The following is a 24,466-nucleotide window of genomic DNA, read 5'->3' on the forward strand; positions in this document are numbered from 1 at the left end:
AAGAAGAAGATGATATGCACTGCCAAGTCCAAAGGGTATGAATGGTTGCAAAAACCAACTACTTAGACAAGACAGGACAGTAAGGTGGAGATGGAGAGAGGTGATTTTGACACAATTACTCATCAGGATAAGCATGACATTTATGACCCCTCAAGCTCATTATGATTGTCATAATTAGTTCACTGTTGCTGTTAAAATTTTCCATCACATGATCCAATCAGGTTCTTAGTCAACCTAGCTTCTTGGGTTCAATGTTTAAATGAGTTTGCAAATTTGACCTGGTGAGTCTGAACACTGGTTGAGTTTCAGCAGCCATCAAGGCTGCACTGGCAGCTTAACAGCTTGGCCTAGGATGGGCTCATGGGCCAAGCTTTGTCATTCAAATTCCAGTCCATCTCAGCCAAAGCATATCCCCTCTCTAAATATTGTCCAGCACAAACCCATTGATAGAACATCACTAGGGTAGTTGAGTTGGTAAAGAATGATTGTCTAAGGGAGCATGAGTCCCAAGTTTCAACTGTTCATATCTTTGAGGTCACTCGCACACTGGTGTTTACTTGTACCCATATTTTTCAATTGGATATATTTGCCACTCCAGCCTTTGTGCACTAACACCCCACTTTATGTTTAAAAAACATTGAGACCCCAAATTTAGATTTTCATTGGATATATGACACTATTTATTAAAAGAAAATAAATAGTAATTTAATTGTTTTCAGTGATAAATTGAATAAATATATTCAATGAAAATCTAAATTTTGGGGACTCTGTGTTTTCTAAACATAAAGTGCGGTGTCAGTGCTTTAAGGCCTCCATTTTTGGGTGTCGGTGCAATTTGCTCTGACAATTATGGAGTGTATGGATGTAAACTTGAATTGGTGGGCTTTTTACTGAATCAAGATCCACCAACTTTCAACAAAGACTATCCTTAACTTGAGACATCCCACATGAATGTAGGGTCCTAACCCTCTATGAGTCATTCATATTAGAAAAAATCATCTGCAGTGCACGACAGTGCACTACCACTGTGTGACACTCGGTAAATGCCAAACTCATGGCTGAGATTAAAAGTAAAATACTTAGGAAGACCCCTTCAACTTATATTCATCCTATTTGTGAAAACCTGATTGATCAAAATCTCCTAAATTCCCAACCTAGAAAAACCATTTCCTTTGTTTTCTTCCATCTTCCATTTCTAAGCTGCTACAGCTCCACTTCTGCATCTTCATCTGGATGCATGAACTGTGCGGCAGCATCTCCATCACCCAACTCCCATGGTTTCTTCTTTATTTTCTCTCTTTTTCCTCCAAATCTCCATCTAAGAAGATTCCATCAAATGTTTAAAAGAAAAATCAAAACAAGAGGCAAAGGAAAACTTCAAGTTTTCTCAATCAACCACTTCACATGACCTCCACATAAATCTCTACATCTTCAGTCATCAATTTCAATATAGGTCGTCCTTGTTCATATCCTTGATTGCCCTTTTTCGTGTCATGAGTTGCTCCTGTCTCCAGCCCTAATTGACCCTATCCCTAACCTCGGCCTTAACCTATCAACTTTAATCTAAATACTATTTTAACTAAGTTGAAAATGAGATATCCAATCGAACAATGGAACTTCTCAAAATCCAAACTCTTATTAATTTTAAAATGAAAAAGTCAAAGATAAAAAAAATAAAAAAAGCAAAAACAAATTTCAAGTTATTATTATTAAATTTGATATGATAATATCTTAACTAAAAAACACTTTCATGTTATGTATGTCCATTATAAATTTGATATAGTAATATAATTACAAGAACAATTAGAAAAGAATAAACTCATAATATGTATCATGTTGTTAATTAAATTTTAATGATTTAATATATAAAAAAAAAATAAAGAGGCAACAAAACTTCTAAAATGCTATTGACCTTCGTATAAAAAAAATAAAGAATATCTTAGGCAAGCTGGAAACAAAATGCATAAAAGTATACATTGATCGTTTGGCTAAGATTGGTTGTGTCGTCATTATTGGCAACCAAAATGCAGTGTGTCCTAAGAATGTGTAACTTGTACTAAAGTAAAGGTCCCATAGAAGATTTTGGATTTTCACTATGTTTATAAAGGATGATTAGCATGACTACAATGGTTCTAGTGCTTATAAGAAGATCTGAGAGTTCTAGGTGAAGCGAAGATTCCTTAGGATAGTAGATTTCACAGGTCACTATATAGGATCATCTTACATGAATTTTTTGATGATCATAAAATGGTTTTGTGGGTTTAACTACAACTGAAAAATTGTAGTTCGTGAAGTCTTCTTTTTGGCTCAATTTTTGGATTACAATTCCGATATCAAATGAAGAAGTTATAGTGTTTCTTGTGAGAGTGTGCGATTTGGAAATAAATCTAGACAATGTGAAAATTACAGAGATTGCTCTCTGTGGGCTATCTTTTTTCAGGGATTAAAATATAATTTTAAAGAGTCTTAGGGTCCTTTTAAAAGAAGAATTATATCTCAGGGAGGAATGTATATCTATAAAAGCTTTAATAATGCAAATCTAACCGTTATGAGAAGGGCAAGTATAAAGATATGATTTTAAGGGTATAATGCGCTTGAAATTTCAGTAATTATGATGGTAAAGATTCCATTGGATGAATTTTGGTTGGTCGGCTATAAGTATAAATGGTGCACCGCAAAACATAATGGTTAAAATAATCACATATATCACAGATTAAAGATCAAATCAGAAAATATTCTATTTGAAACAATCTTGTGAAGGGTATTCTATTCTAACATTACCTAAAGGATCTGAAAGTCCAAATGTGACACCACTTTAAAGTGGTTATCCAACGGTTTTAAGGTTAGATTCCATTTGTGATGCATCCAGAAGGTGCAATCGAACGGTCCCTAAACATTCATGCTCTTTTTCTTTAATTGCTAAAATTTGAGTGGAACAGAACACCTTTTTTAAGGGTTTTTGTCCTGTATAGGTCAAGAAAAACATAGAGGATAAGCTAATAAGTAAGATTGGTATGGAGAAGAAGCTCAAATGTGTATTTTGATGAAAATATTGAAGAAAGTAAGTGAGTTTTCTATTGTAATTTCTCTCATTTGAATACTCTTACCTTTCAAGTAATTACTTGTTTGGTATGATTTTCTTGAGGTTGTAGCCTCATTTTCTTGTGGGTGCAAAAGTTTATACTAGAATGGGTGCTCCATGTATTGAGTAGATTAATAGTGGGTGCTCTCTGATCGTTGTAGTGATCAAAATTTTAGTTAAAGAGTATTAAGTAAATACGAAGCCTTATTTAGGCATTACTCCGTGGATGTAGACAGTTTGGCCGAACCATGTACATTTGGTGTTTTGTATCTCTAGTTTATTTCTATATTATATATATTGGAGTGTTTTGATTGCAGAGTGGTTGAAAAATTGTCTTAACCACATTATGGTGTATAATGGACGTGTTTGTATATGTTGATAACTATAGGATCGTTGCCAATCTCGTCTTGAGATTAAAGAAGTATCCTCATGTTGATTCACCTCCCTCTCAATGTCAACCTGGAAATAACAGTATAAAACAACTCCAAATTTATATTGTTCCCTAGCCCATAATAGAACAATTTATAAATCTATATTATTGTTTTGACTACAAAAAGTAGGGTCAAAATCAGGGTCATGATTAAGGACGGGTCCTATCCTCAGCCCTAATTTAAAAACATTTTAAGAGACATATTGTCTTGCATTGAGTATTGTATCATATTGGCTAATATATTTTGTTGCAACCTATACATGCTATTTAAGAAAAAAAAGGATATCTATTGTATCGATTGCATCTAATATGAATATACATCGACTAGTGTTGTCACATCCACTCAGCTGGTATCCATTTACCCGAATGCTCGGGGGTGTGATCAATAGTCTCACAAATCAGATTTCAAATAATCACCAACCATTCTCCACCATATTCCAATCATGAGAAGAATAAATCAAGATTATAATATTAATAAAGAAATATGTCAAGTAACAAGGATCTCAAAAGGATCTCAAAACCAAATCAGAGTGTGGAAGTGATGACAAATTTAAAGCAAACAACTAGAAAGGATAAAGAAAAGTCAAAATTCCTAAATGTTATAATGTTTTTGCTTTCTTTTCCAATCGTTTATAATACATCTGCAACTAAGGATCCATGTCCAACTCGTAGTCACATCAACAAATGAGTTGTCTCCTATCATTGTTGATCGGAGCCATAATAGTGCTCCATACTAGTACTGGGATCGTACCACGAGCTACTATCAGCTCCCATTGCTTCTTCAATTGTATAATATATGGGAAGTATCTCCGAACCAAAGCTCGGGATCTCTTCTTCACCTGTATAGTCATCTAAAACCATAATTCCCTGAAGGGTGAGCTCAAAAGAACTCAGCTAGTAGTTCACAAACAAATAACCAATATCACAATCCAAATCAATACATAACATAGTGCAACATGACATGAAGCGGAATTCAACTATACCCTAATGAATGCTAGTCTCTAATGGTAGACACGCATTAAGATAGAACATCTGCCTCCTCTGGATAGATCTCATCACTCTGATCTTTCACAGGTTGGTTATTGATCTTGAGATCTCAAGTAAGGGGTAAAGGCATCCTTCTCGGACTATCACCATGGCTGGGGTTTAGGTCATCACTCTCTCACCACACCAATGGCATGAGTACTAGCGTGTGTCAATGATAAGCCTAACCTAATGCAAGTCATCTATTTAGTCACATCATACTAGGTTTAGATACCTCCCCTCATGCTTCTTGCCTTCTTGGTTCAGTATCCTTTCCTATCTAGAGTCAACGTTTCCTTCTCGGACTACACCTTCCCTTAACCCTATTGGTCATACACATATAATGTGCATGAAGGTCTTGTGTCCCCTCATGCTTCTCGCCATTTGAGCGCCCACAACCATATCAATGAATGGCCATATGACAATGTTGTGTCCCCTCATGTTTTTTGCAGTATTGGGCTCCCACCAACTAAATATCTTTGCCACGAGTCACTCGACATCAATACCCCACCAGTAGGGTGATGATATAATGGGGTACCTACCCAAACTCTTCTAGACCACCTAGTCATAGCGACCAGTAATCGTGAAAAGTGTTGAGGGCATTAGAGGATAGTGTCTTATACTACCTCCATTGATGTCCCAAGCAGAAACACCCAAAAAGATATTCCCCAATCCACAATCACAACATACATTCACTTTCCACAAAGTCGTAAAAGGTTCAGTCGCATTCCCAATTCATATATCAATTTAAGTCCATAATGCCACATGCTGATCCATACATCAATATCAATAACAAACGACTTATATTTTTGTAATTTTAGAATCATAAACATCATTCCTAAATCCTAAAACAACAACATATGTACAAGTTTCATATTAACTAAGAAAGTAATAATGGTTATGTGCAAGTGAACGTCCTCACCTTGCTTGTGATTTGCAACTTGAAAAGTAAGTCAAAAAGTATATTCACGCTTCCCAAAAAGTCATATTAATACATTGGTTTAAGGTTAGAGATAACCCTAGAGGTCCGACATTGAAAAGAGAAACAAAAGACCAACAATGCAGGATTTGGTTGGTCGGAGTGGTTACCCCAGTCAACCAGGGCAGGGCTAGTAGCCTGGGACGACTAAGTCAATCAACCAGCCTATGAGTATGGACATAATTGACTCAGATCGTCAGAAGGCTTCCCAATTATGTTCTAAACTATTTTGAAAATACTTAGAAAATCCTGGAATAACACTAGAACATGATTATTATACTTTACACATCAAACAAAGCAAAAATATTGGAAACCTAACGATCCTATATTAGGTTTTCTTTGAAATCGATCCGAAAGATTCACGAATAAGTCAGAGTGATTGGGGATTCACTCTAGAGTAAAGAGGGTAAAAGAAGTAGGTTGATATAGTAACTAGAAGCTTTCAATTAGGTCTTGACAGTAAGAGAAATCAATCTTATAAGAGAATTAAAACGAAGAAGATGAATACTAACATTTAAGAATGCAAACCGCCGTTTGGAAACTTTGTCCTCTCCACACTGTTTTTAACCTTTGCGGAGTGTTCTTTGACGAGCTTTGACATTTTTTGATGACTTCAGATCATAATGACATGTTTTAAAAAGAAAACACATTAAATAGGGCTTCAAAAATAAAGTTTTCAAAATTGCCCCTTTTTCACGGAACTAGGCTAGTAGCCCAGGGCAACTAGGCCAATCAACCAACCCTTGGAACTTTTGTTACAGGAGAAGAATCAACGCCCAGAAAGCCTATGGCTCTACCCTAGTTCCTATTTTACACTCTAGGAGTTAGATGTCTTTCCAAACTCTGATAGAACTCCCAACTCAACATCATCTCCATCTACTTCCATTGCTTTGGACTCTAATCCAATGGGTCTCTATCTGGATGACCCACAATTGCCTGCTACTTGCACTTTGGGTTTTTGGACCTATAATATGAATTTTTGGGTTAGGATTGTGGGGGATTTCACAAGTGTCACTTTGTTTAGTGAGACATTTTGAATCTCGCACGATGTACGATGAAAGAATGTGAGAGGAATACAATCATTAGGATTCACCTCATGGATCCTAACTATATCACATTTATATTTTTTATTGTACTATGGTTCATTTGGGTTAATTATCATGCATCTTTAACTTACATGGGTAACTTTTTTACATATGGTTTAAATATAAGGCAAGACTTCACCTCGGAGTGATGAGATTCGAACCCTTAACCTCATGGATATTGGATTTTTATTTGCAGCTGCTGCTCTGGTAGTAGCCAAAGGTTAAGATTTTGCCACGTATATTGGAAAAGATCCAACAATGGTAAGAGTAAATGTATGTGTACATATGTAAATACAATTTATTTTTTTTTTACATTCAAAGATTTACAACTTTTACAATTTACAAAATGAAAGCCATCATTTTGCAACTACATTCCAAACAAAGGCAAACAAAAGTGCCCCTCTCACCTCAATCTTCAAGCATTTTGTCGCAGAATCCCCATCAACATATCGAATCATGTAAAATTACCCCTCTCAACTCAATCTTCCGTTTCACTCCAAGAAGAATGGCAGTCAGTCATCCTTAGATCACTAATTTCAACAAGAACAGAATAATATTAATTAAGAGGTTCAAAGTTGCAGTTGATTTAGTTTATGTTTTCTAGTATCTTTGGATTTTTGACATTCTTATCATTTTTTCGCTTGATGTATTATTTGAAAATTTATCAACTGAGATCGATTGGCTTCACACGAAATTCTGAACCCTTATATTTTCATCCAAATTTCAAAAACCCTTAACTTTGAGTACCTCATTCTAGCTCAATTACACCTAGATCTAGAAAGTTTTAAATTGAGGAAACATGGACGGTCTGTTGGCTAGGGATTTTGGGTATATACCACACGGAAAATCAGTTCCCATGTTGGTGTCAAAGGGTGCTGCTAACCTTAGTAGTGATGGAAACCTAAATTTTGGGATTGGACTTTGAATTCCGCTGGTGGGTCTTTCCTTGACGATGATGATGATGGACTATTTGGTTCCACTGGGAACAGAAAATGCAAAATTCTGGAAGTTTTGGGAGTTACGACGATTGGTGAACCTCCTTAAGTTTGATGGTCAAGGGCAAACTCGTAGAGGTGCAACTTCTTCATTTTATTATGATTCTATATTTCAAAAGTCAAACGATTCGGGCTCAAAGTTTTCATCTTTGCTAGTTTTTGATAAGCCTTAAGTATGACGATGAGGGTGACGACGACATATTCCATGGTTTGCCCGAGTTGAAGAGCTATTCTTCTACTGCAAAGAAGGATGACATGTTCACGTCAATCTCTTCACCTCCGAAGTCCGAGGTTGAGTCGTGTAGAGCCAGGGGGTTTCATTTGTAAATTCAAAAATATTAAATCTTCTAATGTAAAAATAAATACTCATATTTACATGAATACCCCTGCATCTTCTATCATAACCATTAGATCTGTTCTAGCATACGTGGCGAGATCTCAACCTTCGGCTGCTGCAAATAAAAATCCATGGATTGATAGGATTTTCGGATTTTTATTTGTGGCAACAGCTGCCTGCTGCTGCCAACGATTAGCACTAGGTCACGTAAGCAAAATTTAATCGAACGGTTGTAAACTAAAGTGCAGGGATATATATGTAAATACATTTATTTATTTTTTTACATTTAAAGGTTTGAAAATTTTGGAATTTACAAAATCACATCCCTGCCACTACCCGACAAATGCCGCTACCCAACAAATCCCCAAATTCTACCAATGGTATTTAAACAAGTTACTATATAATCCATCGATCCACAGTACGAGCAAATCGAATTCAGTAGAAGTTTTCAAAACACCAAGTCCTTCGAACCAACAGAAAAGAGCCCATTGTTGGATCCACGATTATCATATATTATTATTCCTATAATAATTAAAAATGTATAATGAATATAATCAACGGAAGCAGAAGCGTAGATGAATAAATACATTTAGTGTTCTTGTTATATGTTTGCCTTCTCTTCCTTCCTTGAATCTTCCAAAGCCTTTCACTCTTTGGAATCCTTCGCTTAAGAGTGTGTGGAAAGAACCTCAAACTCAAATCTTACGCGTGATGACTACGGGACCTAATAAGCTATTTATATGTAAAACCCTAACCTTTAACCACTTCTACAATGGTAAAGGTTAATAATACCCCTGACTAAATAACCTGAATGAATATGGGCTCTGATAAAGGACTAGTGTTAGTTAAGCCCACAACCCAACAATCTCTCACTTGGGCTACACTAACACGGGTACCTTTACGTAGGTATTTGGCCATAACTTCCAAATCCTTCGTCACTCAGAAAACTTGATTCAACCAACAAACAATTAATGTGAACGACAGCTGGAGATGCTCCTCAATATACGGAACACACCTATCTGCTATTACAGTCATTAACAACTTGTTGATATGAATCATTGGGGGTGCATAAAAGAGATAAATAATGTAAAAATCTTATGTAATCACAAAACCATTCCCTCTTTGTAGGTCTTTTCCTGATCAATGATAAGCCTACCTTGAATTACCTCATAGGTAGAATACTCATATATTAATTATAATTTGGCAAACCGCCAAGATTGATCTAACATTAATATATGACTTCAGCAAAATCGCCTATTGGCATAACCACCTCCGGCAAAATTTCCTATTGGCATAACCACCTCTGGCAAAATTGCTAACCAGGATTTAGGCTAAATATCACCATATCAGAACCTTGGCTAAATACCGCCATTATCATTGAACAACAAATGTAGCAAATATAAATCTACATTATTTACCTTAATTATCAACACAAGATGAAAACGAAAGAACCATCTTATTAATGAGTAAATTTCATAATGAAGTCAAAGAATGTTGAATAAAAACAAACAATAACTCCCACTAAATGAAAGTATTAAAATATTCTAGGACGCCCATACTGGAAACATGATTCTTAAAAAAACTCCCACTGAAAGTGTCTTAGTAAGTGGATCTGTCAACATCTTATCAATAGTGATATGTTGAATATCAACTTCCTCGGTAATGACATTTTCCCTCATAAGTAGATATTTGATGTCAATGTGCTTGGAGTTTCCAGATTTCTTATTGTTCTTTGAAAAGAACACAACAAAATTGTTGTCACACCACATTTTTAAATGCCTTGAAATCGAATCAACAACCTCGAGCTCATTAATCAAATTTCTAAGCCACATAGCCTGCTTGGTTGCCTTATAAAGTGCCACAAAACTCTACTTGCATGGTGGAAGATGCTACTATAGTTTGTTTTGGACTCCTCCATAAAACATCTCCACTTCTCATCATAAATATATATCCTGAAGTGGACTTTAGATCATCCAGCAACCACCAAAATCTGAGTTAGATTATCAAGCTACCTATAGCTTCTCACTAGCACTGTAAATAAGCTTGAAGTCTTTTGTTCTCTACAAATACCGCAAGACCTTTTGCTGCAGTCCAGTGAGCCACACCAACATTAGACTGAAACCTTCTAAGTACATTGATTGCAAAAGCAATATCTAGATGAGTACATGCTTGTGCATGCATTAAGCTCCCTATTTGCGAAGCATAGGGGTTTGTCATTCATCTGTATCCTTTCCAAGTCATTATTTGGACATTGACCCTTATTTAGCTTGTCCCCTTTGCTAATGGGTGTCACCTCTGAGCACCTCGACATACTAAACCTTTTAAGAGCCCTGTCCAAGAAGTCGTTGACTCTTGTCTCGATTGATCTCAACACCAAGGATATACTTTGTTTCACCTATGTCTTTCATTTCAAAATTCTCTGACAGAAATTTCTTGGTTTCATAAAGTAAGTTTGTGCTACTTCTTGCCAGAAGAATATCATCCACATATAGCACCAAAATAATGAAACTACCCCTATTGATTTTTAGGTAAATACAATAATCAATGGGGTCCTCTATGAAACCAAAAGATGTAATTGCTTGATCAAACTTTAGATTCCACTATCTAGAAGCTTGTTTTAAACCATAGAGAGACTTCCTCAATTGCAGACTAGATGTTCTTTGCCCTTCTCCTCAAGACCTACTGGTTGCTTTATAAAAACTTGCTCTGTAAGGTCACCATTCAAAAAGGCCGTTTTCACTTCCATCTGGTGCAACTCCAAATTGTAGGCGATAATGGCCATGATGACTCTAAAGGAATCTTTTGAAGAAATAGGTGAGAAGGTTTCATTGTAGTCAACTCCTTCTCGTTGTGTAAATCCCTTTGCAACTAACCTTTCACCTTGCCTTGTAATGCTCTACCCTACCCTGTGAGTTTGTCTTGGTCTTAAACACCCATTTGCAAGCAATAGGTTTACAATGTTGTGATAGTTCTACAAGATCCCACACACCAGTATGACTAATGGACTTCAATTCCTCTTTCATTCCTTCCATCCATTTGTCTGCTTTACAGTGAATCATTGCTGGTTAGAAATTGAGTGGGTCATCTTCTCCTCCTATATCATACTCACATTCATTCAAGTAGCCTTAAATCTAGGTTTTTCTACACCAAGAATCCCAACCTTAAACTTGAAAACACACTCACAACCTATAAGTTTTTTTTTCTTGGGTCTATCTACAAGTGTCCAAGTATGATTCTTAGCTAGAGAAACCATTTCTTCTCTCATAGAAGTTTCATGTCCATACTTTCAAGAGTCTCTTTAAAGGATTTAGGCTCACTTCTCTCAAGCTGGTCAACTACTCTAAGAGCATAAGAAATGAGATAAGATGTTAAATTAGACAACCCACTTACATTGGCATACCTAGAGGGTCTCCTAATCTCTCTTCTAGACCTATTTCTAGCCAAAACATAACTGTCTAAGGGATCCTCATCCTCAAGCTCTTCTTTGACATTTAAAGGGTCACCATCAATACCTAATTCCTCTTCTACACCAATGGGATCAGGGTATTAAGCTCACCTTCAGGTCTCTCATCAAACTCCACCTCAATAAAACTCTTATCTAAATCATGGGCATTTGAGACACCACTAGAGGATCTAGTTTTCATGAATTCTAGTTCATTGAATTTCACATCCCTACTAATGATCACTTTCTTATTCTCTAAACACCAAAGCCTAGACCCTTTCGCCCTTAAGGGTAACCTAGGAAAATATATTTCCTACCTCTAAACTTTAGCTTCCCCTTACTTTGGTGAACAAAACTTTTGCTCCAAATAAGGTGTATCAAAGTTAATGGATGAATTAGGGAACTTATTAATCACAAAACAAGTTGCATTAACAGCTTCTGCCCGAAACTTCTTCCCTAAACCAGATTCTATCAATATGCATCTCACCTTCTCCAAAATGGGACCTATTCATTCTCTTAGCTACTCCATTCTATTGAGGGGTATCAGTGCATGTTTTATGTCTAGTAACACCATGAGTCTTGCAAAAATAAAGAAATTTATCAATCCTCAATTTCTAGATTTTCTTTTCAATTTGGTTTTCATTCTAAAAACTTATCAAACACACTTGATTTATCTATAAGGAAGTATAACCAGGTCTTTCTTGAATAATCATCAATTATGGACAAGAAATATTAAAATTACCCGGTTTCTTACACCAGTAACAGGTGAACTCTTCATCCTTTTTTGTATGTTTTTTCCCTTGTAATCTTTTTCTTTGGTTTGAAAAACTTCTTGTTGGTCTTAGTAGAAAGATCATTCTTTTAAATAAGGTAGAGAATCCAAGATGATGTTCTCCAGAAATTCACTATTGAAATTTATTCCTAGGCCCTTGATCTGATTGCCCAAAGATAGCAAACCTAGAATATCATCTCTAACATTACCATCCCCAATGAACTTGGTAGTGGTGAAAGTATATATCAAATCTCTCGACTGAGCTTTCTTAGAAGAGTCAAACTTGGCCCTGATGACGTCTAAATAGTTTTTTTTTTGCCTTACATTGTTCCTAATACTTTATGGGATAGCTGACTTCATTACTGTTAAAGCCTTTTTTTTTTTATTTGCCTTATTCCAAATGTTCAATTCGTTTTTCTGTGGTGGAGTGGGATTTTCAGTTTCAACAGGCTTAGGGTCTGTAAGGCAGATATCACATTCTCTTAAATACAAATAGACTTCTAAATCCTCTTCCCACATTTGGAATTATCTCCGGTGAGTTATGGGATGTCGGAGAAAACAAAAGACTTATTTGATGATATTATAAATGGCATATATAGATTGTTAAAACATCAATCTTAGGCATGCATAATGACAAAATTATACACTGCCAAAGAAGGAAAATTACATCCAACTGGTAAGAGTTATCGACTATCACTGCAGTTCAACCTTTAGGTTAAGAATGCACTAGTCCCCTTACAATTTGGTAATTTTTACAAAATATTTGACTTCAAAGGTGCCATCACCTTTGGGTTAATGGTACTTCTAAGTCAATATATTCATTTAAATCATGTGCATTATCATACTTTGATGATAACACCTTTGGGTGAACACCATCAATTTTTGGTAGTAATTATATATATTGGATTACAAAATATCAATATAAAAAATTATATTTTACCACTTTGGTGGATTCCATATAATTCTATCATAACATTATGTAATCCTATTTGCAATCAAGGTTTAAAGTATCGGTATCGAGTATTGTATCGGTCAAGTGATTTTAAGAGACCTATTATCTTGTATCGAGTATTGTATCGTTCTGGCTAATGTATTTTAGTGTAATTTAATTGAGAGACGTATTGATATGTATCGTATCGGTTGGGTCAAATATGGATACGTAGCGGCTAGTATCGTATGGTATCGAGGGATACTTTAAACCTTGTTTGCAATGATATATAATGAGATTATTTAAAAAAACAAAAGAGCTATGCACATACAATGTAAACATTTTACATAAGTTCTTTTCCCCACAAAACTCAGATGGACGTCCGTCTGGTCCTTTATGATCAGACGGACGTCTGTCTGGTCTATTTTGAACAGAGGAGACGAGATTTTCTATGATTAGATGGAGTGCCATCTCGTACGAGACGGACGTCCGTCTAGATGAAAAGAGATCCGTTTTATGCAAGAATCGAACCCAAGAACGCTCACAAGGATAGGATTCAAGATCTCATCTTTCCAAATCATAAAATTTCACGAAAGATCCAAGAAACATAATAATAAGGGACAGTTACTATTGCCCCCTTATACTTTGGTTTATTACTAATCAAACCCCCTTCTTTGTGAAATTACTATTGCCCCCTCACTTCTAAAGGTGTTAAGTGGCTGTTAACATCAAATATGAAATGTCTATTTTGCCCTTAAAATTAAGAAGTAAAAAATATGGCATTACCCTCATTTATAGAAACTATATTGCATGTCAATTATATCTTTAAAATCTTATATTTTAGAATTAGTTTTGGATTTGGTGGGACCACATACTTATGATTGTTGAAACTTTCACATTCCACTTAAATTTTACATAATCACCATGATGAAAGTTTTACAAACAAATTAGCATATAAGATCTAATTGATAGAAAATTTGGTAACATACATAATGGTTAGCATATATTAGGTGATTTTCAATTTTCACATTTGAATTAAATTTGATATTTCTTAATATTTTAGTTTCTATTCAATTACATCTTTCCTTTATTTGGTGATTTATTTTTAGAGAAAAAACAATCACATCTTTCCTTTATTTGGTGTTTTAAAAAAAAAAAAGTGAAATTAAAGTTAATTTTTTCCTATTAAGGGTAATATTATAACTTGAAAAAAGAGCAAATAAGTAAAAAGATAATTGCAGGGTTATTTTTGGTATTTTGAAAAAATATATAGATGCCACATCATCAGTAAACTAACGGAGCTTAACGGTAGGGGGCATTAGTAATTGTTGACAAAGTTAAAGGTTGTAATAGTAATTTTAAAAAGTACAGGGGATAAAGTAGTAATAAAATCAAAGTACAAGGGGGCAACAATAATTATCCCTAATAATAATAAAAACTTTGGTGGATTAACAATTCATGCATAGTATTACAATCCTCCCATTTGGATCCCAATAATAAATCAAATCAACAGATGATCCAGGGTTTCAATCCTCCGATTGGATTCAATCCAAAATAAAATCAACATAACACCTAGCTAATCAAACGAAAAAAAAATCAAGAATTACTATAGAAAATGGCTCTGATGCCAATTATTGGATCCACGATGATCTATATTATTCCTATAATAATTCATGCATATATAATGAATATAATCAACGAAAGCGTAGATGAAAAAATACTTTTAGTGTTCTTGTTGTGTTTGCCTTCTCTTCTTTTCTTGAATCTTCCAAAGCCTTTCACTATTTGGAATCCTTCGCTTGAGAGTGTCTGGAAACAACCTCAAACCCAAATATTACTCGTGACGGCTACGAGGACCTAATAAGCTATTTATAATGTAAAAACCTAACCTTTAACCACTCCTACAATGGCAAAGGTCAGTAGTACTCCTGACTAAATAACCTGAATGAATATGAGCCCAGATAAAGGACCAGTGTTAGTTAAGCCCACAATCTAACACCCTAAAAAAACTCAAAAAAATCCTAATGGAAAGTTTCAAAACCAATTTATCTATGAGTTGCAATACACGAATAACTATGACCCATGTAACAAAATGAACATAAGGTAGACAGAGTTCTGACTTCTCTTGAAGAAATGCAAGAGCAGAGTTCGCATCCATCCCTGATTGAGTGAGATAAGTTTGAACATCTTCCACGAATGAAGCTCCAGGAATACCTCTTCATTTCGAAATGGCAAAAGAAGAAGAAGTAGAAACCATTGAGAGGGACAGAGAAGAAGTAAAAGGCGGTGGTGGTTGTGGTGGTGCTGATGATGTTAGGGAAGGAAGAGAAAGGCAGGGAGAATCGTTGATTTAGTCGAGTAGATTTACGAATCTGTTTTGTAAATTTGAAAAAGAATAAACTTTTTTTTGTAAATAAAATATTTTAAATATTGATAAGAAAATTATAATTTAGACCGGTCTATCATGGTTAGACCACGTTGTCAACCATACTCTGGTCAGTCCACAGAGAAGATTCGAGATAACATATTCGTAGTTATCTAAAAAGTTAGATTCCCAATCAAGGAAGAGTCATCTACCGTAATTCGAGATAAACTCAAATAGCAAAGTCCAAGAGGGAATCTAAGTAATGTTTTGAGTTTCATATAAACTCAAAGACCTAGAGATCTAAAGAGAGATATAAAAGGACGAATAGACTAAGAGAGGAAGTATGTTTTTTGATAAGAACAATCATTTATTCCGGTCGAACACATTCTTTCAGGTACTTTCAATTGATTGGACTAGTATAATTACATAGCAACAAATATAAAAAATAAAAATTTATTTATATGTATATCCCATTGTTTAGTTGATTAGTTGATTTAAGATCGTTAGATTTTTTTAAACATATGGCAAAATCCTGTTCCTCAGCTGCCGTAATACAGCAGGACTGCTGGAAATAAAAATCCGAATTTATATAGGCTTTGCCGCTTTGATCTTAAAAAGTCGCTATTCACCACGTCATCAGTTCTCTACGTTGATTCGATCGGACGATAATCAAAGAAAACCATACCGGACCGATACGTGTGCCGTGCACAGGCATGATAGCTGGTAGACGCGCCGCCGGGTACGGGTTGTGAACATCGTGCCACGTATACGAATACGACTGAGGAACGATAGACCCTATCTACGGTCTATAGACGCCTTCAATTTTCTTTATCGCATCCTGAATCTGGATACTCTATGGATACCAACCTCGGTGTCATCTTACGGCTTTCGTGACTCAAAAGTCCTCTCAAGTCTTTATGCGTCCAAATTTCTTCTCAAATATCTTCACAGACTGATAGGGGTATTTATGTCTTTTTTAGTTTTGAGATAATTAAAATATTTAATTGCCATTAATTCAGGGTGTGAGAGAGAGAAGAGAGAGAGAGAGTGAGGTAGAATCAATAGACGAGAAGAAGGAGAGTTGTCGCCAAATCGAGTGGCGAAGGGTGTGTTTCGTATGAAGCTCCTTTCTGTGGTGATTCTGCTGGTGATGTTCGCTAATAGGGTTTCGAAGGTGGAAGAAGGAGAAGACCAGTTGAAGAAGCTCGCAGCTTGAAGAAAACCTATTTGCTTCTCTGTAATTTGTTACTTGTGTATGTTCTTGTAGTTATCTCTTGCTTTCTCTTCTTTTCTTCGTCGATGAATCGATTCGATTCGGTCGTACCCACAATCGAGCTTCGGAAAGGTACTTGCGGAGCTCATCTGTGTTCCAGATCTCCACATGCGTCTCTGTCTTTCATCTGTTTCAATTTTTTTTTCTTTCTCTCGCCGGTGCCTTTGCTTTGAGATCCTCCTGGATTCATTGTTTAGAGATCGAAAACTTGTAGCTTTATCCTGTATTCCTTGTTTGGTTATCTGTATCTGCTGTTTGCTGGCGTATTTACTTATGTCGATTTAAAAAAAATAAAAAGAAAGCTTAGTTCTTATCTTGTGTGTGCTGTTTGAATTTTATATTAGGGTTTGCACTTAGCGCGGGACGGATTTGTGTTTTCTGACTATTTTTTTGCTTGTTCTGCTGTTAACTACCAGTTGGTGGAATTGTGCGTTCTGATGTCGATTTGTTGTTTCGTTGACCTTAGGGTTATTAGCTAAGATGCATTTGCGGTTATGCTTTGAAATTTTCTATTTGTGTTACTGTCTGTTTTTTCAGGTCGGATGCGCTTAATTTTTATTTCAATTTTCTGTGTTGTTTCTTAATCAACACGAGTTTTGGATACAGTGAATGATCAGACGGAAGAGAATTCATGAGTTCATTAACTGCATGCCACTTCGCTGCTTGAAATCCTTTTAATTTCTCCCAGCAATTTGGGTCCGAATTTTTCGTTACCATGAACGGTTATGTGGCAGTTGCGTTTCTTCCAAACTTCCAACATGCGTCTTTAGGTTCGATCTTATTATCAACGTCGAAGCTGTATTTAATAACTTAGTGTTGGAATCTCTTTCTGTCTTGATTTATTTTATTAACAAGGATTTGAATATCGTGCACATAATATCTACTGCAAAAATTTAACTTTAGATTCTTCTTATGGGTTGAATGATTTCTATAATCAAATTTGTTTTGCTAGGGTTTGGCTGATTCTTGCTGCGAGCTTCTGTTCTCTGTAGACTTTTACATGTAAAAAGGGCTATTTTTGTTCAATTTGAAATAATGATGAGCTTGTCCACAAAAGTTATCTCGACCAACGAGACAAAGTTGAACGCTGCTTGTAAGACAACTACCCTGAATCCTAATGCAGCGGAGTTTATCCCTTCTGCACTTAGATCTTCATCTGGACACATCAGTTCTGCGAAGGTAACGGAGAGGCTTGATGCCTCTGGAACTACTGGAAAAGCAGTTTTTGATCGATCTGAGTCAACTGTTTCTAATAACTCTGATGAAGAGGCCCACCGGTACTGGCGCCAACAGCTCCCTGATGATATCACTCCAGACTTCAAGTTCCTGGGAGAAGATGAGGTGCAAGGACCTGAAAGCCTCACTATTTCAAGTTTGTCCATTAATGATGGGAGTGATTCCTCAAGGTTCTCTCCATCTTCGGGCAGTGGACAGATAATGAACAAGCGACAAGAATTATCTCCTCATGGTAATGACAATGGCACCATGATTGAAAAGATAAGATATTCCATTCCATTGTATGGAGAAGATCAATCTACAGCAGCTTTTTCAAATTTGCCGACAGGTTTTATGAATGGTGATCAGAACCTTCGCAATAATGGAAGGGATGGGTTCACCTACAATGGAAACCCTGGCTCTGGATTTGTAAATGATACTTTGAATGAGCATGGAGTTTTGGAGGATAATGACATCAATCCTGGGGATTTTTTAGCTTCTCAATTCCCTGGTTTTGCTGCTGAAAGCCTTGCGGAGGTATATTATGCCAATGGATGTGACTTGAACTTGACTATTGAGATGCTGACTCAACTTGAGGTATGCTGTTTTCTTGATAACTAAATTTCCATTGACCAAGGGAAGAGGTTTATCTGCTTTATGGTTTTTGATTTCTTGTTGGTCCAACCTGGATAGAATTTTTGGTTGGCTAACATACTTATGGCAACATGTATTGCCTTGAAATTTGGTGGGCAAGTAGACGCCATTATCTCCCTACCACATGTTAAGCTTCTGGCTGAATTAACTTTGCCACCTGGTAAATGAAGCAATGAATAGTCTGGACTTTGAAATGGATGTATGGATTATTGTTTATTTATTTACTTATTTGTGGGTTACGTTGGGGGGGGGGGCATGGACATACATGGGAAGGAAATGGCAGAATCTGAGTCCAAAATTGACATGTGGCCAATTGATACCAATCCTAAATGTTTTATGGATGTAATTTTTATGCCTTCATGTAAGGGGGCTCCACTAGGTGTGAGCCATACAAGAATATTTCTGCCTTTGATTTTTGAGTGTATGATTAGATACTTGATCAACTACCAAGGGAACAATAGGTAATATACTCATCAGGGTCTTCCACTGAAATGGTTTTTCATGTGCAGTTTTGGTCTTTTGAATCTGTCATTTTATGCAACCTGTTATGCAGTTCTTTTTAGGATAAGTGATGAAGGTGTTAATGTAATACACTGTGCAGTGTGATCTTTTTTAGTTGGTTTACATAATTGTTTCTGGTAGAAAGAGAACTCAGTTGAATGAAATTCCTTATGATTCCTGTAAAGGAGAAGAACTATAAAGTTGGCTTTACTACCTGCTGATGTCAATAGATACTGTTGGCACTGCAGATGTTCTTTGATGTGGGTTTTGAAAATATTTTTGCTTGTAATTGCAGCTTCAAGTTGATGGTGCTTTTAATCAGAACATGAACTCGAAAACCGTGTCTCCTCCAAACCTGAGTCCAATGGACTTTCCTGCACTTTCTGCTTCTGATGGTCAAAATGGTTTGTCAAAATATGCGGGTGATGATATCCAGATATCTTCCAATCCATACCAGTCTTCTGACAAGGACACTCTTCTTTACTTCAAATCCAGCTCCTCAGCCCCATTGACAGGTGCTATTGATTTTGCTTCAGCTGTTAGGAAATTGGCATCTCAGGATTCTGGTCAATGGAAGTATGAGAGAAACGGTTCTTCAGATACCTCGGTTGGATCAACTAGAAGTTCCCATAACTTAGGTAGTTCATATAGTGGTGGCCATGGGAGGTCCATGCACGGTGACCGATTGCAAAATCATGGTTCAGCTCGAGGTGCTTCTTGGCTTGAGACTGGAGATGCAGTTGGTATTGTTCTTGAGTTTACACTTTCTGAGCAATTGCACAATAAAATTGAAATTGGGTTTTCCGCCTCGCATTTCTTTTTAACTATGTTTAGATGGCAGGAAATATGTATTCGGAGCTTAGGGGGGAAGCTCGTGATCATGCACGTCTCCGCAATGCATACTTTGAACAGGTATCATACCAGACAAGTATTTGTCCATAAATTTGAGAGCCTTTCCCCTTTCTTTTCTCTTAAAATTGTTTTCTATTGGTTAATCTGTCTATGCCATGCATAATATCTATCTTTGATAGATGCAAGTCTAATGTGGCTTTTTGAATTTGATATGATAGCATTGCAATTAATGAAATATGAGATTCCAAGGTAGCTGCAGCTTCTTCCTGCTGCTGATCATAATCCATGTTTCGATTTCTGCTTTGTTCGCCTGGTTATTGTGTGAATCAAGAGGTTTTTAAACAAATTGCATCATATATGTTTTGATGATTTCTGCTTTGTTCGTCTGCAATTTCCCATAAACTTTTGTGAGAGATGTATTGCATGTGGTCCATCAATGGAGCTCGGTCAATGAAGCCAAGTGGACCTTTTGAAGTTTGAGTTGACAGCACATACCGTATAAAATATTTGACATTATTAGAAGGGATCCTAACCATGTTATGATAATGAGTACTGGATGATAAAGAGAGAACAACATATCATAGAATTAGGGTACTGAGGCGAGTATGGGGCAACCTTACATAATAAATCAAAAAATAGAAAAGAAGTGGTGAGGATGTTGCAATACCTAGGATGATGCAGGAACTGTTCCATAGCTAGGCTGATTCTGTTGAGTTGTGATAGAGTAATGAGAGCAAAATTTTCTTGTGCAGTTTGTTCCCTCCCTGCAAAATTTTTTCCCACTCTTGAGTGACCATCCATGATAGGACTAGAGGATGGAATCAGGGATGAGTCTGATTGAGGAACTCCTAGCATCTATCCTAATTTGATTGAGATCTCCTGGCTAGGTTGAAAGACGACCAATAGATGAGCTGCTTTGAAGTGGCATGCCACTAGGCCGACGAGGAGAAAATGTATACTTTTTTTTCTTTCCCAGTGCGGGGCACTGGGGGGTGGGGGAACTGAGTTCATGCAAGATGAGATACTTATATAAAATGAAACATTGTCAATTTACATATAAACTTGGTAGTGGATAAGTCTGTAGAAGATCAGAGTCCTATTAGACAAGAATCTCCAAGACTTCTGCTTCTCTTGTTTGTCAGTTTTATTTTTAGCATGATGGGCAAAACTGACTTTTTCCATAACTTTTGCCAAGTGGAAAAAATTTTCCTTACTCAATATCAGGTGTTGCACAAAACTATCATTGTAAGCTAGTAAACTATCATAGTTTAGTGCCTTGCAGCCCTTTGAAAGTCGAATTGTTGAAGCTTTCAATTTTATTTTATTATATCATTCTCCCAGTGTTTACTGTGTTTGTTTCCCTTCTTTCCCTTGTAAGATTTGAGCGTTGCTTGATCTTAAGATAGCTTTGAAGGCAATAAATGAAGAAAATTTGTATAAAGTAAGTGAAGGATGGAAGTAACATCATAGTTTCTAGATGTATTGCTTTGGCAAGTGATTCAATTTGTGGGTGTGCGAAGATATACTGCTTCTGCAAGCGGTTCAATTTGGGCATGTGTGATCGTGAATAAATGACTGCAACCAAAAAGTTGGCTTGGTCCTAGCTTAATAGGGTTAGCCGTATGGATCCTAGCAAGACAAAATAGGGAAAATGAGGTCTATAAGAAGGAATGGAAAGATGGGGGAAAGGAGGGATGAGAAATGAGATGTGAAAAGGAAAACGGAGAATAAAAAAAATGCACTCATAGAATGTTTAGCATTAACGTTTCCTCCTGTTTCATAGTGACTTGCTGATGTAGGGTTGAATACATGCTAGAAAAAAATGACCCAAATCAGTCCTTGGCTTCATGGCACAAGGTAAATCAATTGGATCGAACACCAATCTACCTTGATCAATCACAAGGTTTTTCCATATAGAAGAATGGCTTGCAAAGCAACCATTGATTTCATTTGATGAGTGAGGTACCCAACTCTCTTGTTTAAGTTTCTTTATATAGCCAATATAATGACATAGACGTTAAATGCACCAGCACACTAGCTAACACCCACTTAATTTTGACTAAATCACTACCTAACTCTTGACAAAGGAAAATTTCCTTTGACAATGGTTTCCTTATTTTCAAATTACAGCCTCTTTTATTGGCTTTGATGAATTTTTCAAGTTTCCATTCATATTAGATTATACTTGGGCTTATGTCTAGCCCTTGAAGATCATAACATATGGGATGATTTTAACCCACCAAAATGGTCCTAGCAACATATGAAAGTCATGGGTTGATTCAGCTCATATCCTTAGGCCATTGACTGGTCTGACCAATTGGGCTTCTTCTTCTCTTTTTTTTTTTTTTGGTGTTGTTGCTGCTTGCATGTCTTAAGCCCTACATCACTTGCTTTCTTCTCATAACTTGGATACATGGCTCTCTTGACGTAAAGTGGATTATAACACGAGGAAAGATTATCGTGATGCACAGTCGAATTTTAAGGGAAAATCATCCTCAGCAATTTTGGACCTGTTTAATAACTCAGGGAAGAACAGGGTGTTTCTTGCTTTGAGAAACAAAAAGTTGGCCGATGTTATGTTTGATGCTAATTTTCAATTGGCAGTGGCTTGACTTCTTTGTTTTAAATGGTTCTGTGCTTGTCAGTCGTATCAATCAAATTGTATGCTTTTAAAGTTCTGAATCGTAAATTATGCTGTTTGGTAGTCTGATTGTAATTGAGAATGTTATTAAAATACAGGCACGACAGGCATATCTCATTGGCAACAAGGCTCTAGCAAAAGAATTAAGTGTGAAAGGACAGCTGCACAACATGCATATGAAGGCAGCTCATGGAAAAGCTCAAGAATCCATTTATCGACAAAGGTATGGTACCAGGCTGCATGCTATATGCGCTATCTGTATGAACAATTTCAGTTGCATGAGTATGGTGATTCTTAGAATTGTGTTATATGAAGTGTAAATTGGTTTTTGATACACTAGACTATTGTGTGACTTTAGGGTCTTTAGATTCTTCGAGTTCCATGTGTCGACTTAAAGACCATTAATTAATGGTTTTTTACTGTGATTTGCATGTGTACGTGGGGACATCACGTTACTATCATGAGAATTACAATTAGCAGATTCTGGTTCAACGACACTGATGTCGTATACTATGTGGGTGTGAGCTGTTGCATGAGCATGATAATCAGTGGCCTCTGAATATATTCACATTTTCAGATGACATGTCATTATGCAATTTCACCCAGAATCATGGTCCTCCATGGAGGGTGGAGGTGTTCCTCTCTCTCTCTCTCTCTCTCTCTCTCTCTCTCTCTCCCTCTTTTTTTGCGTGTGTGTGTGTGGTTTTTTTTTGGGGGGGGGGGGGTGTTATGAAAAGGGGATAGGATAGATGAGTCTCTGGTTTGGTTGTATTTTATATTACTTTGGCTTGTGTCCTGATTATCCTGAATGTGGTTTTGTTTTCTGACCTGCACCAAACATCGTATATCTGGTGGTCAGTCTCCGGGTGTTCCATGAAGGATATCTTTGATAACATTGTCAGGGAACTTGTGCTTTTTGCATATCTATCTTAGCATGGGTAACATTTTCGGCTGTCTCTGGCATCGCAAATGCAGCTTTTGTATACGCAACCATAAAAGACATGAGGTTATGGTTTGTGAAGGCATTTGAACTTGTATGCATCCTTTGTATTTTTCATGCATGGGTTTATTAAACGTGTGTTCCATATATTGCGTAGGGTATGATGGTTGCTACATTGCTTATAATGGTTGCATCATGTTTGTTTTGCTGCACCTTCGCCTATGTTCTGCTGGCCTTTGGCCTTTTAGTGTTCTGGTGTTGTCACGTGCAGGAATCCAGTCGCTCCAGAGCTGTCAGGCTCCGTCAGAGGACAAGAGCGGATGATCGATTTACACGGCTTACATGTGAGTGAGGCCATTCATGTACTTAGGAATGAGTTGAGCATGTTAAGGAGTCTGGCCAGGTCCTCAATGCAAAGGCTTCAAGTCTACATCTGTGTTGGTACCGGCCACCACACCAAGGGTTCCCGCACTCCAGTGAGGCTGCCTGTTGCCGTGGAGCGATACCTGCTTGAAGAAGAGGGCCTGGAGTACACAGAGCCTCAGGCGGGGCTTCTGCGAGTTGTGATATATTGATTCAGAGACGTGAGTTTGTAAGTTTTATAGGATTCTTTTTCCCCCTTTTTTTGACACAATCAAAGTCCTTGACCCATTGTCATAATTCATAATCTTCATTTTTGTACGTGTATATGGAAGAAATGGAAGAGAAGTAGAGGAAAAAAAGTCTGAAAGGGGTGGAAAAGCTGAGGAAAAAAAAGAAAAGCGAATAGAGATACGTGGAGGTAGGGAGAGTAAATGAGCAAAATGTATAAAAGAAAAAGAGTGAAAAAAGGAGCAGATGTAACGTTAAGGTCTGACAGGGCGATGGTAATACTATCACATATTGGAAGCATTCATTGACTAACTCACAGCAGCTGATCTTTTATGGATTCTGTTAATTGTTGTATCTTCTC

At 36.7% G+C, this 24,466-nt stretch overlaps 1 protein-coding gene across 7 annotated transcripts; it reads left to right on the forward strand.

Moving 5' to 3' along the window:
• Positions 1-16,456: 16,456 nt before the first annotated feature.
• Positions 16,457-24,191, forward strand: LOC149011961 (polyadenylate-binding protein-interacting protein 7-like). 7 transcript variants are annotated; one of them, XM_089161336.1, is made up of 7 exons: positions 16,457-16,783; positions 17,318-17,481; positions 17,664-18,523; positions 19,377-19,824; positions 19,923-19,993; positions 22,673-22,797; positions 23,786-24,191. In XM_089161336.1, the coding sequence occupies exons 3-7, from the start codon at positions 17,747-17,749 to the stop codon at positions 24,087-24,089; spliced, it is 1,725 nt and encodes a 574-aa protein (XP_089017462.1). In that variant the 5' UTR covers positions 16,457-16,783; positions 17,318-17,481; positions 17,664-17,746; the 3' UTR covers positions 24,090-24,191. The 7 variants fall into 7 exon arrangements, with proteins under 7 accessions (XP_089017462.1, XP_089017464.1, XP_089017465.1 ...); XM_089161338.1 differs by having other exon boundaries at positions 16,457-16,691; XM_089161339.1 differs by having other exon boundaries at positions 16,457-16,675.
• Positions 24,192-24,466: the final 275 nt, after the last annotated feature.

Source organism: Hakea prostrata, chromosome 7 (genome assembly GCF_041222555.1).
Source record: "Hakea prostrata isolate BN-2017 chromosome 7, UWA_Hpros_2, whole genome shotgun sequence".
Lineage (NCBI taxonomy): Eukaryota > Viridiplantae > Streptophyta > Magnoliopsida > Proteales > Proteaceae > Hakea > Hakea prostrata.

Excerpts from the sequence above, each read along its gene's own strand:
- LOC149011961 (XM_089161335.1), top strand. The coding sequence starts at position 17,747 with ATGATGAGCTTGTCCACAAAAGTTATCTCGACCAACGAGACAAAGTTG. Across the intron at positions 18,524-19,376 it reads AGATGCTGACTCAACTTGAG|CTTCAAGTTGATGGTGCTTT; the intron begins GTATGCTGTTTT and ends TTGTAATTGCAG. Across the intron at positions 22,798-23,785 it reads GAATCCATTTATCGACAAAG|GAATCCAGTCGCTCCAGAGC; the intron begins GTATGGTACCAG and ends TGTCACGTGCAG.